Genomic DNA, 18696 nt, shown 5'->3' on the forward strand with positions numbered 1-18696 from the left:
CTCTCAATAACGCCATTGTTACGTGCGCTGTGTGGCATATATTCCGGAAAAGCAATTAAAATTTATAGGGATAAGCGTTACAACGCTGGTCATAAATCCGGTTTAACTTGTTCTTTAGGAAAATGCTCTATACATATATATTTTTGTATGGTGACCATGTAACATATTTCTCACTAAAATGTTATTTTCTCGTCTAATATAACATGCTTGCCGAAATCAGATACATTATTTCCGAGAAAATAACATGGTTGTGAAAACCATGTTACATGGTCACCACCCAAAAATAATATTTTGCTCTTAAAACATGTTTGAGGTGATCATATTCCTTCTCTGGGTGTAACCAAGGAGAGTTTCATTTGTCTAAAATTTCGTTCCGCAGGAATGAAGTTTTTCTTTGTGTGTAGCATATCTTCTTGAAGCCACATGTCCTGCAAGTCAAGCTCTTGAATTGTGGCCAAAAAATAGTTGGATATAATCCCACAGCGTAGCGCTCCCCATTCACATTTACGGTATGATGCGCACACGCACAGAAAACCCATGTTTGGACATGGTTGCCACATCCATTTAATGCTTATCTAGAGCATGTAATTTCCGCGAAAACCATGTATTTTGTCTTTGTAAAAATAGTTTTCGAGCGGAGAAAAATGTATGGTGGCTATAAACATTTGAATGGTTCTCAAATACCGCAAACATGTTCTATCATTTAAATGATAGAATTTGAGACCATTAAATGGTCGGGAAAATCATGTACCTGACCATTCAATTTTTTTACTTTTTTACAGGGAAAAAAGTATTTTTACAGGTTAAGTATAGACATGTCTAGAATCATTACATGGCCATAAAGACCATTTACATTTTTTTCGAGAACATTTAATTTTTTAACTTTTTTGCAGCGAAAAGAATTTTACAAAAACATTGAGCAGGTACACACGATTTTCATTTTGCGCGTCAGTCGTGTGTTGATTGTTTCTTGGAATGGACGGAGAATACGGATGTACTGTGTTTTGTGTTAATTTATTTATTCAGAAGTGACACTTGGTTTTATGCGAACACAAAAAAGGAAAGTGTAATTGAAAAAAATGTACCTGTTTTTTCTGCATTTTGCCATATGGATCATTTATTTTTATTTGCAGTTACATGATGGGCACGATGTAAATATGGAATAATTACTTATTGTTGAAATTGAAATAAAATAGAGTGTGTAAAAATATATGATGTTTGCTTGAACGACATTATAAATACAAATAAACAATGAATTAGTTTATAAATAAATAAAAACAAACAAATAAAGTTAATTTTGTGTTTTCTTTTCTCAAGTGGCGTCCTTTTTCCGACGATGAAAAAAGTTTTTTCATAAAGATCAAAACATTTTAGGTTGTGACCATGTTCTTTTAACTAGGAGAAAAACATTTTTAATGAATACCATAACATTTTAAATCGTGACCATTGTCTTTTCATTCAAACAAAATTCCTTTTATCAATATAATAACATTTTAGATGAGGACAATTATATTTTTCTTACACACAAAGAAAATTTTATTAAAATTGAGCCAACGAAAATTTTTCATTGATATAACGAAACATTTTCATTAAGACAATGAAAATGTTCGTTAATAGTACGAAACGTTTCGTTGACTAACAGAAAATTCGTTATAATAACGAAAAATTTCGTTATATCAATGAATTTGTTTCATTGGCTCAATTTTAATGACACATTTCATTAATATAACGAAACTTTTTCTACCAGTGTAGAACCATGTTCACTGAGCCAATATGGTTGCAGGTTAAAATGCTACATGGTCGCCGCAAAAATAGCTCCTATCATATTATTTTGCTCTTCGAATATGATTGTGACAATCATGTTTCTTCTCTGCGTGCATCATCTTTGAAGAAGTACGGCCCAATACCCATAAACCGCACCAAACTGTACCCTCTTCTGGATGCATTGCAATGCTTCAGGCTGATCTTCACGGTAGCGCTCACCATTCACATTTACGGTATGATGCGCATCATCTTTGAAGAAGTACGGCCCAATACCCATAAACCGCACCAAACTGTACCCTCTTCTGGATGCATTGCAATGCTTCAGGCTGATCTTCACTCCAAATATAACAGATTATTTACGTATCCATTGATCCAAAAATTAACTTCGTCGCTGGTAAAATTGCTTAACGAATTTTGATAATAAAACTCAATAATTTGCAAGCGTTGTTCGTTTGTAAAACGATTCATTGTTAAATTATAGACCGAAATGAAGTTGGTCGACAATGAAACAAAACACGAAGCATGCGTCAGTTGTTTACGCCAGTGTTGTCAACAAAGACAATAGCGAAAAAATCACCGTTTAGCATCTTTGGTTAGAAATCACTACCACAATCATCAGTTGATGAACAAAATCGTTGGAACCGTCAAGCTTTTTTTCAGTGCATACATGGTGTCAACATTTATCAATCGAATAAATTGAATGGGGAAAACCTGTGTAATAAGTCTTCATAAGTCCGTCCTTGCTTCTAAGAGAATTTAACGTTTTTACGCATTTATCGAACAATTACTTGACTTGTTTTGGATACATCTTTTTATTTTTTTGTTGAAATTATGGTGACTTATATATATCACCTACTACTCAAACCCCGTAAAATGTCATGGAGTTTTTCATCATCATTGTGAAGAACTACACACAAAACAACTCAACTTTTGGATTCATTCAAGAATAGCTAGTTGGTTGTTCCGCATTTTTTTTTTTTTTTTTTTTTTTTTTTATCAATGCTCGAAGGCTCCAGGAGGGAAAATGGGTAGATGGTTACGGTGAAGACTGTGTAAATGCTGTTGATTTTTTCGGTTTCTTTAAGCCGCTTAAACGATTAAAAAACGTAACAAACTCTAAGAAAATGTCACAAATGTCGATCAAACTGAAATGTCTGTGCAAAGAGAAGTAACAAAAAAGCAAACCTGGCCAAACTCAAGAAGGCAGACAGACTGAAAAGGCTCAAATGTAACAGCTTAAGAAGAAACCAAAAGCAACAGAAGCACCAGAGTCAGCGGCGGTAACAACAACAACAACAACAGTATCACCTTGTTAAGAGATTGTTTACTTTTAATTGAATTTAATTTTTCACTTTTCTTCCACTTCTTGTCTATACACAATTTTTTGTTTACGTCTATAGAGAAGTCATTCATTTATTCATTCAGTCATCTAGGCAGCCAGTCGCACACCACCATTCAAAAAGATTTTTGAAGTAATCGCGACAATAGCTCAATTTCCGTTGAAATCGAAACAAAATATAAAACTATCGGTTACAATTCAATTTTGTTTTGTGATCACTATTTTGTTAACGTTGTTATTGTTGTTGTTGTTGATTTGTTTTTTCTTGACTTGGGTTTTGGTTTCATATTGAATTACATTTCAATATATTTTTTTTTTTTGAGAAGAGGCATGAAGCAAGGTATTAAGGGAAAATTTGAAATGCAACATTTGGACAGTTCTTATCAAACAACACTCTAATATCAATGGTTTCACAGTTCAAATACATTTTCATTTCGGCACACCAATTGTTAAAATAGAATGGTTTAAAATCGACAATATTAAGAATGCTATGTTTTAAACACACAAAATATTTACCATATTAACTCAAAAAATTTACTTCGATCCAAGGATTTGAACCTTCTCTGAAGGATTTTGGTATAAATTCCAAGCGATGTGGCTTCTTTAAAATAAATACAGTTTTTAGGCAGTTATGTGTCTTTAAATCTAGGCTCTATAAAATTAAAATTATGATACAGACTCAATCTGTAGAATTTGTACAAATAAATTTCAGTAAAAAATTTAAACTATAACAAATACTTCAAAGTAAATAAATATTTTCTTAATTTAAAAACAAGTATATACGGCCGTAAGTTCGGCCGGGCCGAATCTTATGTACACTGAAAAAAATATTGACCTAATATGGAAGATTATGCCGCTTAAATTTTAGGACTCAAAATTTACGCAATGCTAAGGACGAAATTCTTTAAAACAATGACATTTTAATTAAAAGAAAGTTTATAATCCTTGCTTCAAACATTTTTTTCATTAAATTTAGGACAAAAATCTTGAAATTTTGCGTCTCTCTGCTGAAGTTGTAGATCTTTGAAGTAAGACAAATTTTCCTTAAAATAAAGAAAAACATTTTTAATTTAAAGAAATCGTCTTTAACTCAACTGACATATTGAATTTTTAAATTTAAGATAAAAGCGCTTCAAATATAGGCTAAGACTCATTTTAAGGATTTGCATCTTTGGTTTAAAGTTTTTTAGCATTAAGAAAACTGTTTGTACTTTGAAGTACCTGGCATAATTTGGATTTTGAAATTGGAATTTGTTTGTACATAAATACCTTTATTAATATATCGCAAAAAGAAAATAAAAACTCGATGAATGAGATCTGTATCCAATTTTAATTTTATTGATACTAGATTTAAAGCCAGGGAGGTCCGTAAAAAATGTCTTTATTTCAAAGAAGCCTTATCTTTGGCTCGGAATCAATACCAAAATCCTTAAGGGAAGGTCAAAATCATTGGAACCAAGTAAAATTTTTTGTGAGTATACCCTCCACCATGGATTGCATAGACACTTTTACTAAAGACTGTCATCCACAATCGTATTACTTGGATTGCGGTAACACTTGCCGATGGCAAGGCCTTGTAAAACTTTTTAATAACGTGTTCTCAATATATATATATTAAACAAAAAGAAGACCGATTAAATACGCAAATAATTCAGTTTGGCAAAATTTTCTATAGAAATAAAATTTTGCGAAAATTTTCTATAGAAACAAAATCTTGACACAATTTTTTATAGTAATAAAATTTTGACAAAATTTTTTATAGAAATAAAATTTTGACAAAATTTTCTATAGAAATAAAATCTTGATACAATTTTGTATAGTAATAAAATTAAAAAAAAAATGTATAGTAATAAAAACAAGTATATACGGCCGTAAGTTCGGCCAGGCCGAATCTTATGTACCCTCCACCATGGATTGCGTAGAAACTTCTACGAAAGAATGCCATCCACAATCGAATTACTTGGGTTGTGGTATCTTAAAACTTCTTAACATCGTTTTCTAAATTGTGAGTTAGTCTATACGTGGTATATATTAGACAAAAAAGTTATGTATAGGTAAGTCTACAAATAATTACGAATCGATATGGACTTTTTGCACGATACATAGATAGCCAGAATTGAAATATGGGGGTCGCTTATGTGGGGGCTATATACTTCTCTCTTATCACTGAGTGCTGCCCGATTCCATGTTAAGCTCAATGACAAGAGACCACCTTTTTATAGCCGAGTCCGAACGGCGTTCCACATTGCAACCACTTAGAGAAACCCTCAGAAATGTCACCAGCATTACTGAGGTGGGATAATCCACCGCTGAAAAATTTTTTGGTGTTCGGTCGAAGCAGGAATCGAACCCACGACCTTGTGTATGAAATGCGGACATGCTAACCATTGCACCACGGTGGCTCCCTGGGCTGATATGGACCACTTTTGGCATGGTTGTTAAATATCATATACTTCCACCACGTGCCAAATTTCAACAAGATCGGATGAATTTTGCTTCTCTATAAGGCACAGGAGGTCAAATCTGAGGATCGGTTTATATGGGAGCTATATACAATTATGGACTGATATGAAAGAATTCCTGCATGGTTGTTGTATACAATATACTAACATCACGTACCAAATTTCAACCGAATCGGATGAATTTTGCTCTTCCAAGGGGCTCCGGAGGTCAAATCTGGGGATCGGTTTATATGGGGCCTATATATAATTATGGACCGATTTCGACAAATTTTTGCATGGGTGTTTGAGGTCATATATTAACACCACGTACCAAATTTGAACTGAATTTGATGAATTTTGGTCTTCCAAGAGGCTCCGGAGGTCAAATCTGGTTATCTGTTTATATGGCGGCTATATATAATTATGGACCGATATTGACCAATTTTTGCATGGTCATTAGAGACCATATGCTTACACCATATACCAAATTTCAGCCGGATCGGATGAAATTTGCTTCTCTTAGAGGCTCCGCAAGCCAAATCTGGGGATCGGTTTATATTGGGGCTATATATGATTATGGACCGATATAGACCAATTTTTGCATGTTTGTTAAAGACTAAATACTAACACTATATACCAAATTTCAGCCGGATCGGACGAAATTTGCTTCTCTTAGAGGCCCCGCAAGCCAAATCTGGGGATCGGTTTATATGGAGGCTATATATAATTATAGACCGATTTAGACCAATTTTTGCATGGTTGTGAGAGACCATATACTTACATTATGTACCAAATTTCAACCGGATCGGATGAATTTTGCTCCTCCAAGAGGTTCTGCAAGCCAAATCTGAGCGTCGGTTTATATGGGGGCTATACGTAAAAGTGGTCCGATATGGCCCATGTGCCAAGTTTCAAGTCGATAGCTTGTTTCGTTCAGAAGTTAGCGTGATTTCAACAGACGGACGGACATACTTAGATCGACTCAGAATTTCACCACGACCCAGAATATATATACTTTATCGGCGTCTTAGAACAATATTTCGATGTGTTACAAACGGAATGACAAAGTTAATATACCCCCCATCCTATGGTGGACGGTATGAAATAATTAATTCTGTGATTTTTGCTGTCATTTGCGTGATTGGATCAGAAAATATTAGTTTTCTGTGTAAAGAGCATCTAGGGGCGGATTTATATGAGATCTATACCTAAAAGTGTTCCCGTCTGACACACTTGCAATCCGACCTATGTCAATAACAGCTACTTTTGACATGTTTCAAGTCGATAGCTTTTTTCTGGGTGAATGCAACAGACGGACGTCATCTGACCTACTTAGAATTTCACCTCGACCCGTAATATTTATACTTTACAGGGTCTGTAAAATCAATTAGGAAAATGATTGAACATTATTACGTTTTTATTTAAATATTAATTTTTCCAATTAACATTTTAATTAAATACAAAATATTTCCAATTAAAAATATAATTAAAAATTTTGTTCGGAAATTAGTTTCATAAAATTTTGACTCAAATACAAATAAAAATCCAACTATAATTGTAATCGGAAAGTTCCTGAGAAATTTTATGCTCTGATACATTTAGATTTCCAATTTCAAGCGAATGAGAAAAAAAGTTTATAAGCTCAATAAGTCAACTCCGCAGATCAGTTTATATGGGAGCTATATCGAAATCTGGATTTATATAGCTTATGTTCGAGCTTCACCTGACGAATCTGTGTAAAATTTTAGGACGAAAGCGCCGTTATTGATTACAACAGACCGACTGTTATCGTGTAAATAATTATAAATAATTCAACAATAAAACAATAATCAATAGTCCCAAAAAATGAAACGAGTTTAGCGACCAAAATCTATTCTTAAGCAAACTAATTAATATATTTAATCAAATATTTTTTAAATAATTCAATGATTTATACTGTCATTTTTTGATTGGATCAGAAAGTATCAGTTTGCTGTATAGAAAACATCTAGGGGTCGGTTTATATGAGAACTATACCTAAAAGTGGTTCAATATGACCCATTTGCAATCTCATCCGATCTACGTCAATAACAGCTACTTTTGTTTCAAGTAGATAGCTTCGTTCTGAATTTATAGGGTATGTGATCAATATTTTGATATGTTACAAACGGAAGAACAAAGTTTGCATACCCCATCGTATGGCAGAGACTACTGTGTCAAGCCGAATTCATTGTTGTGAAAAATACGCTTTACAATACATGGGATTAAAATCTTAACCCAACATTTTAATAGCTTTACAGCGTTCATTGTTTGTACTGGAGGTCCAGATAATGGTCTCATGCTTGACCCAACGAATCTGAGCCAAAGGACGAAAGCGCCACTATTGAAGGCTGTTGCGTGATTACAAGAGACAAACTGTCATACGGACATTGTTATATCTGCTTAAATTTTCTCCCTGAGCAAGAATATATATACTTTATATAGAAGAAAATGAATATATCGATGTGTTACAAACGGAATGACAAACTTATTGTACCCCATCACCATTCTATGGTGGTGGATATAATAAAGCAAACATCACTGACTTCATATCATTACCATATTAAACACGTTGTAATTTATTTTTTTCTATTTCTATTTTTAATAATTGAACCGGAAAATTTTTTGCTTACCCATGTGAAACTGGGGAAAAAATCATAAAAAATTTTTAGAATGACCTAAATAATTGTTTTCTATATACATACATTTAAACAAATCTACCTATTAAAAAAATATCCATATATTAATAAATCGAAGAAACCTATGACAAAACTCACGACGTTTTGATTCTGATTACAAGCTCTCCTCTGGTAGAAAAAGTTCCGTAATATTAACGAAATACGCAATTGAGCCAATGAAACAAGTTCGTAAATTTACAGAAAGTTTTCGTACTGTCAAAAAAAATCCTCATTGCCTTAATGAATATGTTTCGTTATATCAATTGAATAAGATAGTTGAATTAAAATGAGGACACATACTTCTGATGACCATATGCTGAAACTAAGTCATAGTTTAAATCAAACCAATATTACTCACCACAATCACTATCACTATCATCTATGGTACTGGCTTGATCACCACTTATGCTGCTATCACCCCCACCCGGTATTGCATGGTTACTGCTAATATTACTACCAAAATGGCTACCATTCATATCTCGATTATCTCCTCGTAAAAACAAAGGCTGAGGTGAACGTGAACGGTCATCCGCATCCAGGCACTGTGAGGAAGCGGAAGGGGGTGTTCTATATGAAATATCATCTAAATCTCGTAAACGCTCCCGTTCACGTTCTCTCTCATTGCGTTGAATGGCAGCGTAATGAGCTGCTGCTGCAGCAGCTGCACTAAAACCGTTATGACCGCCGGCAACTGAAGAAAATCCCATCAAAGCCGACATTGGTGAGTGGACTAAAGAATGGTGGTGTTGCTGATGATGGTGACGATGAGGTGAGAAATGTGGAGAGGCCGCATTAGTTGTGGGTTGTGAAGAGGCTGTTGTTGAGGGTGGAGGTAAATGTTGTAAGGATGAAACATTCACAGGTGGCGGGGGAGGTGTTGAAGACGGCGATCTGTGGCTTGTTTGAGGCTGGTGAAGATTTTGCTGCTGTTGTCTTTGTTGTAGTAATTGCTGTTGTTGTGCTATATAATGTTGCAGGGCAGCCTGATGTTGTTGCCCTGTTATATGAGGAGAATTGGAGTTCTGATTATTGGATTGATGGGCTGATAAAATATCCGTTATCATAAATCTTGAACGTGAAGCTTGCAAGGCTGTTGTTAGAGGGTCCGTCTTTACTCGTGTTGGAGATAAATCTACATTGGAAGGATTTGTTGGTGTAGCCGACATTTCGGGAGGCATTGTTGTTGTCATTTGAGGGAATATGATTAAAAATTCAAATTTTTTCTTGTAATATCTTTTAGCCACTAGGTTTTTATATATGTTTTTTTTTCAAGAGGGGAGTTGTTTTTTTTTTTAATTTAATTTTCTATTTACAATTTAACATACATATATCACTAATCACTGTGTGTAATATTCCCCATTTGCATATCTATTTGTTTTTATATTTTTTATTTTAATAAATTTCCCGATATTTCTCTTTCCCGTCGCTAAATGAAATAAAACGCCGTTAATTTATTTTCATTTGTTTGGTTTGCATCGGTTCATACGCATACATTTACCCTAAAGATAATGGGGGGACGAACAAAACAGCTTAGTCATAGCATGGGTAAACACACAAATTTCACGTCTTGGTTTAAATGCTGTTCGACCGATACTAAAGCCAGGTGCTGTGCTTTGGCCAGTTGATCTGAACAATCCAATAGCCTTTGTGCCATCATATGAATGCTGCTGCCGCTATTGCTGTTGGGGAGTAATTAACGGGAGAAGTCTCAAAAAACCAGTAATTTTTTATGGAGCTACTGGCTCACTATTGTTGTTGCTGTTGGCTCACGGATATTACATACACGCACACACATTTCAGTTACCTTTGGAGTATGCTCTCTACAAAATGCTTTAAACATTCTCTCTCGTTTCTTCTTAACACAAACAGGGATTTTGTTTACTACATCTCCTATAGCTAGACTACTCACTCAACTGTAAATGTGGCTTTACATTGAGTTCTTGATAATAACTCTCTTAACTCTCCCATTATTTTCTTACACACACTTATACAGAATGCTATTAGTGTTTGTTTATGTGTTCCATTGTTTTGTGTGGGCATTTATTGGTCGTAATTGTTTTCAATTGACATTCATTAGTCTTCCATAACAACATGAAATGAAGTCTCTCGTTCCCTCCAATCAATTGAGTGAATAGATTTTGTTGGTAAGCTTTAAATCACACACATTTACTCATTCCTTCTCTTTCTCGCCCAATCCACCAATTGATTACTTACCATTTTCATTTTCTTACACTCCAATCGTAATGGAAAAATAAGTATTTTTCTGCGAATGTATAATACGATTTTTTTTTGTTTATTTAACACAATGACCTCTTAGCTAACCAGAGCAATGTAGTAATTTACTTTCCACTTGAAGATGAACTTCGTATGTTGCCTTTCAGGTGGTGAGCTTTTCTGCTTGGAAAATTTTGCTTTCAAAACTACTTAATTGTCCTTTGAAGTAATTACATTAAAACTAATAGCTTTCGAATTACTTAATTAGAGATAAGTAATGAGAATGAATGAAAAAGGTTTTACAAAAGCTATGCTGAAAAAAGCCTAGTATTAGCTTATTCTACTGCATTATATTTAATTTAATTAGCTTTATTTTATCTAACAATGCATTGGTATGGGAGATTAACTAATTTGCAACCTAAAATTTAATATTTTTATGAGAGTGGCGATACTGCTCTCTGAAGTAGCAGTATCGCAAGAGCAATTTAATATCGTTTTGTACCAGATCAATTAATAAATTATAATATTTTTGATGAAGAAATTTTTATTAAATTTTATCGCTTTTTCACAAAAAAAAAACACTCCATAAAAGAAATCTATACAGAAAAAAATATTTACCTAATATGATAGTTTATGTAACCAAAACTTTAGGATACACAATTTAAACAATATTAAAGACATTATTATTTTCGTTGAAATAAGGCCGCAAATCTTTGGAGTTTTCCGTCAAAGTAAAGCCAATTTTCTTTATTTTAAAGAAAAACATTTTTGATTAAAAAATAATAATTTTTAAAGTAACTGAGATATTGATTATTTGAATTAAATCTAAAAAAGCTTCAATATATAGGACAATATTTATGTTGAGGATTTTGAATAATTGACCTAAAGTTTTATTTATTTATTTGTTTATTTATTTTTTTTTTTTGAAAACAAAAAATGAAATTTAATAAAAGACAAAAACAAACAATAATTAAGAAAACGTATTTCTTGCTGTTGATATTTCTGAGGGTTTCGACCTTCTCTAAGTGATTTCACTGCAAAGTGGAACGTCGTTCGGACTCGGCTATAAAAAGGAGATCCCTCGTCATTGAGCTTAACATAGTGATAACAGAGAATTTCACCAATGAGGTATCACAATGGACTGAATAATCTAAGTGAGCCTGATACATCGGGCTGCCACGTAACCTAACAACAACCCAGCAAAAATTTTTGGAAGTACTTCTAAAGGCACAACTTAAAAAAAAACATGTCCTTCCGAAGATGTTTTTTATTTTAACTCACACACGGGCCAAAAAAACTGTTTTTCATATGTTTGGGTGTAAAAATTATATGTTTGAAACTCAAATTTTTTAACACAATATTTTCAAGTGCAAGCATATAATGTTCGTAAACTGCCATAACATGTTTGGGACATATATGTTAATATATTAGAACATATTAAGTTTGGGACATAAAATGTTTGTAAATTTAATATGCTTAGATGCAAACATATATTAATTTAGAAATAGCCTATAAACATATACATATGTATTCAGAAAGAGAGACGTAGAGAGTATGCTGCAAGTAAAATAATGGATGTAACCAATTGACGCCTTAAAAATATATCCACACAAAGAAAATTCCATTAAAATTTTTTTTCTACCAGTGTATGCCCTAAGGTGAAACATAATATGTTTGAACAATACAAACAATATTTTGTTTGGACCAATCCTAAAAATATATATATATGTTTCAGAAACGATTTTTTTCAGGGTGCAGGAAGTTCTTTTAATTCAATTTTTTATAACTCGCTTTTTCATATTTTTATTGGGTAATTTTAACTTTTTTGTTTCAAATAGATTAAAAACAGAATAAGAATTAATAAAATGGAGCAAATTATTTTGTGGATAAAAATACTAAATCCATTTTAGAAGAATTTGGGAATCTTTAAAAATATTTGAGATCAAATGTTTCAGACAACCGTTAGAATGCATTAAATGTCGTAAAAAATTATAAAAATTATGTAATTGGGAAAATATCACAAAATTTTTTTAATTCACATCCAAAACACTGACTTCAGAGCAATTCAAATTCAGTGCAACAGCTGTAGAAATGGTGGACATCTGTCATATGACAAGCCCATGTTAAATTCATCGCTTCTACGCCAATTTTGCTCCACTTCCGAATAAAAAAAGTACATTTCCATTACTTTTTTGGCGACGCTTTTTTTTTTGCTGTGAAGCAAATATAAACTATTCTTATACACTGAGAAAAATATTTACGGGATATTAAAGACAACGCAACCTTAATTTTAGGATGCGCAATTTACACACTATTAAGGACAAATTCCTTTAAAATAATTAAATTTTAATTAAAATAAGTTTATAATCTTTGCTTCAATTTTTTTTTTCATTAAATTTAGGACACACGTCCCTTTGTTAAAATTGTATGTCTTTAAACTAAGGCAAATTTTCCTTAAAGTAAAGAAACACATTTTTGATTTAAAGAAATCGTCCTTAAATTAACTGCAATATTTAATCTTTAGATATAAGATAAAAACGCTTTCAAATATTGGCTAAGACTTATTTTGAGGATTTAACATTTTTAGCATTAGAATTTAGATCCGTACACTCATAAAACAGTGAACTCGCCAGGGCACTAAAGCCAATTTATTTGTATTTGGGTTCATATGAATTATTATGTTTTAGTTTAGAAATTTCCTAATAAAACAATGTTTCATTCACCTTTATAATTTTTTGTTTAGTTTTAGTGAAGTAAGAAAGAGAAGACATTTATTTACAAATGAAGCATAAAGATTTATTAAATTCGATTTTCCCACAAAAAATCGTTCTGAATTTCTTAAGATTTGTAATTTTTACCATAGTAAGGCGCTTAAAATGTTTTTGCAATTCCAAACACTAATGTGTTTCCTTAAAACTAAAATTCCTTTACCAAGTTAATGATATTATTTATGTCATATAATTTTTCTTGAATTTGTAATACAGTTTAGTTCTGTACCTGGTGGTAGTTCTGATGGGTCCCTGTTTTTATTGTATGAAAATCTGGAAATTGTTTTGCTATATACTTTTGTATACCCCCCTTCCATAGGAAAGGACAGCTAGTGTGATTTCTACAGAACAGGAAATATACCAAAATTTCAATGGTCTATAAACCGTAAGACGAAATTAGTGTACTCCCATCTACGTTTAGATGTCAAGATGTTCTAATTACCATTTTCATATTTTTATGCTCTGCATGCTACTTCTTAATTATATTATATAATTATTTTGTTTTTTTGTATGAAAACCTTAATTCTGATTATATTTTCCTTATAAAGTGTCCAAAATTAGGTCAAACTGAAGGTCAAATAGTTATAGTAATGGATGTTTAGAATTCAACACTAGTTCTCCCTTCGTTGCTAGAATAAGAGCAAGTAACAGATGTTTTGAAACGTTAAACAAACAAAACTACGGCCATTTTATGGTGAAATAAGACACTCATTAATTTTATTGCTCACAAACAAATTCAACACATGAACAAAATTTCTCCTGGTTCAATATAAAAACCAGTGTTGAATTTGACTCTAGGGATGAAATAAAACAAGTTGCTATAATAAGGGGAAATTGGCCTTGTGGTAAGAAATACTTTCAGCTGTATGCATATGTATGTGACTGTGGTGTAACATTAAACGAATCCACCAATGTCCCCTCTGTGGTGAATTACTTTTGTTGGTATTAAGGCATGCTCTCACTATCTTTCTCTCGCACTCTCATTATACAGCATCATATGCAGACCCGCCCAATATGGATCATCTGGTTTAACGGGTTTATAGTTGTTCCAGCATCTTACTTAGAAGATATTTGTCTCTTTCTCTCCTTCGATGAGGGCATATAGCATGAAGATGACATTCATTAAAGTTTAGGTTTTTTGTTGTACGGCTTGGTAAATGGCTGAAAGGGTGTTATTTGGATTTTTTGTTTGCACTGGTATGGGTTTAGTAAAAAGAGAAAGAACTCATGAAGATTTCTTTTGTTATTTTTCGGCTTTTAGCACTTTTTTGTTTGACATTTAAACAGTAAATTGACGCCAGTTAAGTAATGATGGTTTTGATGATGTTGCAAATGATGACGATGATGTCGCCAATGTTGATACTGCTTTGTGTTATGTTGCTCTCTCTTCGTGTATTTGTTTTTTTTTTTGTGGGTCTTTTTTCATACCTCCTGTCAACGTTCATAGACGATTTCATTTACAGGCGAAGGGGTTTGTTGTGTTCGTTTGATTCTGTATAGGTGTTTTTGGGTTGAAAGCATGCGGTTGCCTAGACTTAAACTCAGTTATCATTGTCGAAAGTATTTCTATATGTGTGTATAATTTTTTTCTTTTTCGGAGAATGAGGGATTAATGGTTTTGGCAATGCTATCTATAGCTTTATAAACACATATTTATACGTTTTATTACAGAGTTTAAATATCTACGTTGGCATCATCATCAACCAAGCGAAAACGCCCTAACATCTGACCAACCAGCCAGCCTGCTAGACGGCCAAACAACCATTAACTGAGTTGGATAGAATGAGAGAAGGAGTTTTTTGTAGGCATGAAACGTGTATTTTTGTTTTTCAAAATGGCTTAATTGAAATTTGTATAGATGTATAAGTGTATAACCAAAACAGCCAAAATATCCGTTGGATTTGAGAAACTCCAACACATTTTGACGACAAGGGGTTTTCTTATATTTGGTGACTAGCTATAATGATATCTTTACCTCTCCCCCTTTACCAAAGTAATTTCTTTCTTCTTTCTTTGGAAAGAAAGAAAATAAAGATTTTTAAGCACTCTTTGGTACCAAAACAAAAAAAAAGAAATATTCCCAGACTTCCGTTTCCTGTTCATGCCATTTTCTGTGTGATGAAAACTTTTCTAATTATTGCCTTTTCATGTATTTTTTGTTATTATTATGTTTATGGGAAGGGGTTGGAGGATGCGGTTATTATTAATGAACTTTTGTTAATGATACTTTAACGTGTTAATTAGTGTTGGAGTTAATTTGGAAACTAACGAAAACCAACACGTTGATTGAAGTTTAAAACTTGCAGCCTTTTACTCTGTTATGGAATTGTTACAAAAATATAATTGTGAAGGTTTGTCAGATACGGTTAGGTTTTATGTTTGAGAAATAATAAAATAAAAATCTGAATTTCTTAAATAAACACAAAAATAATTGTTATTTTATATCAGCAGAGAGTTAAACGGCATATTTTTCTTCTTAAAATTGAAAATTAACTTCGCATAGTGGAACGTAAACTAATTGGCTCACCGGTTGATGCAAGAGTATTTCAAATGTCCAGTTGGCCCGAAAAAAGTCATGTGTACACAAAACAAAAATCTTTCTTTGGAATCGAAATTCTAGACCAACAAGGTTTTCTTTTATTAGTAAAGTTGTCTCTTGGAAGGTAAATAAATCTTCCGTTCACACATTTTTTCCCATCTAGCCATGGTGCAATCAATCCCAAACGTCTGACCCTTTGTTCGGAAAAATTATAGCTATCGTAGTCTGGGATGATCATAGGGTATTCTATATCCCAGCAAAAAAAGCGTCGCCAAAAAAGTAATGAAAATGTTCTTTTTGGATCCGGAAGTGGTGCAAAATTGACGCAGAAGCGATGAATTTAACATGGGCTTGTCATAGGACGGAAGTTCTCCATTTCAACAGCCGTTGCACTGAATTTGCATCACTTCTTTAGGTGTGATCCGAATTCAATGTTTTGAATGTAACTTAAAAAATTTGTGATATTTTGTCAAATAAATAATTTTTATATTTTTTTATAATTTTTAATGGATTCTAACGCTCGTCGGAAACGTTTGACTGCAAATATTTTCAAAAATTCACAATTTTTAAAGATTGGATTTAGCATTTTTGTCGACAAAATTTAAATGATTTGTACCATTTTATGAATTCTTACTCTGTTTTTAACCTATTTGTAACAAAAAAAGTTAAAATTATCCATTAAAAGTATGAAAAAACCAAGTTATAAAAAATTGAATTAAAAGAACTTCCTGGGTAGTTAAAATAAAGAACATCATTGGGAGTGCATCTTCTGGAAGTGCTTTTAAAGTTGTGCCTTTGGAAGAACTTCCAATTTTTTTTGCTGGGATATAGAGTGTATTATTGGACCGACTCCACACTCATTTGAAGGATGTGGAATCGCAGCCACGGTTGCCACAGTTTGTAGAATTCTTGATTTTTTGGTAGATTTTGCATAATTTTCTATAGAACTAAAATTTTCATAAAATTTTTCTATAGAAATAAAATTTTGATAAAATTTAGAAATAAAAAATATTTAGAAATAAAATTTTGACAAAATTTTCTATAGAAAAAAAATTAGACAAAATTTTCTATAGAAAAAAAATTAGACAAAATTTTGTATAGAAAAAAAATGTTGACAAAATTTCTATAGAAATAAAATTTTGACAAAATTTTCTATAGAAATAAAATTTTGACAAAATTTTCTATAGAAATAAAATTTTGACAAAATTTTCTATAGAAATTTTGACAAAATATTCTATAGAAATAAAATTTTGAGAAAATTTTTCCATGACAAAATTTTCTATAGAAAAAAAACTAGACAAAATTTTGTATAGAAATAAAATGTTAACAAAATTTTCTCTAGAAATAAAATTTTGACAAAATTTTCGATAGCAAAAAAATGTTGACAAAATTTCTATAGAAATAAAATTTTGACAAAATTTTCTATAGAAATAAAATTTTGACAAAATGTTCTATAGAAATAAAATATTGACAAAATTTTCAATAGAAATAAAATTTTGAGAAAATTTTCTATAGAAATAAAATTTTGACAAAATTTTCTATAGAAATAAAATTTTGAAAAAATTTTCCATGACATAATTTTCTATAGAAAAAAAAACATTAGACAAAATTTTGTATAGAAATAAAATGTTAACAAAATTTTCTCTAGAAATAAAATTTTGACAAAATTTTCGATAGAAAAAAAATGTTGACAAAATTTCTATAGTAATACAATTTTGACAAAATTTTGTATAGAAATACAAATTTTACAAAATTTTCTATAGAAATCTAATTTTGAGAAAATTTTCTATAGTAATAAAATTTTCTATAAAACTACAATTTTCTACAGAAATTAAATTTTGAGAAAATTTTCTGTAGAAAAACTGAGAACATATTCTATAGAAATAAAATTTTGAGAAAATGTGCTATGTCAAATTTTGATAAAATTTTCTATAGAAATAACATTTTGACAAAATCTTTTATGGAAATAAAATTTTGGCAAAATTTTCTATGGAAATAAAATTTTTACAATACTTTTTATAGAAAACAATTTGTACAAAATTTTGAAACAAAAAAAATTTCGACAAAATTTTCAATTAAAGGGGGGCGGTATATTGTCCCCTATTTTAAATACAAAAACAATATAAAGTGGGAAATCGTAAATAGGTTTCAAATTGTAAGGGTACACTCAAAAAAAAAGTTTACTTGGATCCAAAGATTTTAACCTTCCCTTAAGGATTTTGGTATTGATTCCGAGCCACAGATGCGGCTTCTATAAAATAAAGAAATTTTTTTGGGGACCTATCTGACTTTAAATTTAGGACCAATAAAATTAAAATTAGGATACAGATCTCATTTATCAAATTTTCATTCTCTTTTCGTGGTTTATTAATAAAGGTACTCACGTACAAAAAATACCAGTTTAAAAATCCAAATTATAACGGATACCTCAAAGTACAAAATGTTTTCTTAATTCCAAAAAAAAAAAAAAAAAAAAACTTTAAACCAAAGACGCAAAATCCACAAAATAAGACTTAGCCTATATTTGAAGCGTTTTTATCTTAAATCTAAAATTTCAATATTTCAGTTAATTTAAGGACAATGTCTTTAAATCAAAAATGTGTTTCTTTACTTTAAGCAAAATTAGCTTTAGTACAAAGACCTCCGCAAATTTACAAAATTTATCTCCTATACTTAATGAAAAAATTTTTTGAAGCAAAGATTATAAACTTTATTTTCATTAAAATTTAATTAATAAAATTTAATTTGCAAAATAAGATTTTTTTGTTTGGTAGTTTTTGGTAAAAATTTCTCCAAATTCGGGTAGATTATTTTTGGATCAAGTCGCAACCGTGATCGAATGGTACTTCGGTTTAGTTAAAATTTTCTAAAAATATTCAAAATTTTCTAAAATTAACAAAAAGTTTTCTTCCTGGTGGGTTCACAGTTTTTTCAG

General features: G+C 31.4%; 2 protein-coding genes across 3 annotated transcripts in view; one reads left to right on the forward strand and one right to left on the reverse strand.

Annotated features, from left to right (window-relative positions):
* The window catches only part of LOC142232439 (uncharacterized), a 74834-nt gene extending 64971 nt beyond the window's left edge, over nt 1-9863 (reverse strand). The window contains exon 1 of the mRNA XM_075303260.1: nt 8599-9863. Coding sequence (XP_075159375.1) covers nt 8599-9430 — 832 coding nt within the window. The 5' untranslated portion in view covers nt 9431-9863. The remainder of the gene's footprint in view (nt 1-8598) is intronic.
* Nucleotides 1-18696, forward strand: part of rtv (QVR superfamily protein rtv) — a 392548-nt gene that overhangs the window by 292331 nt on the left and 81521 nt on the right. The window lies entirely within an intron of this gene.

The sequence above is a fragment of the Haematobia irritans genome, chromosome 3 (assembly GCF_050003625.1).
Source record: "Haematobia irritans isolate KBUSLIRL chromosome 3, ASM5000362v1, whole genome shotgun sequence".
In the NCBI taxonomy this organism is placed as follows: Eukaryota; Metazoa; Arthropoda; class Insecta; order Diptera; family Muscidae; genus Haematobia; species Haematobia irritans.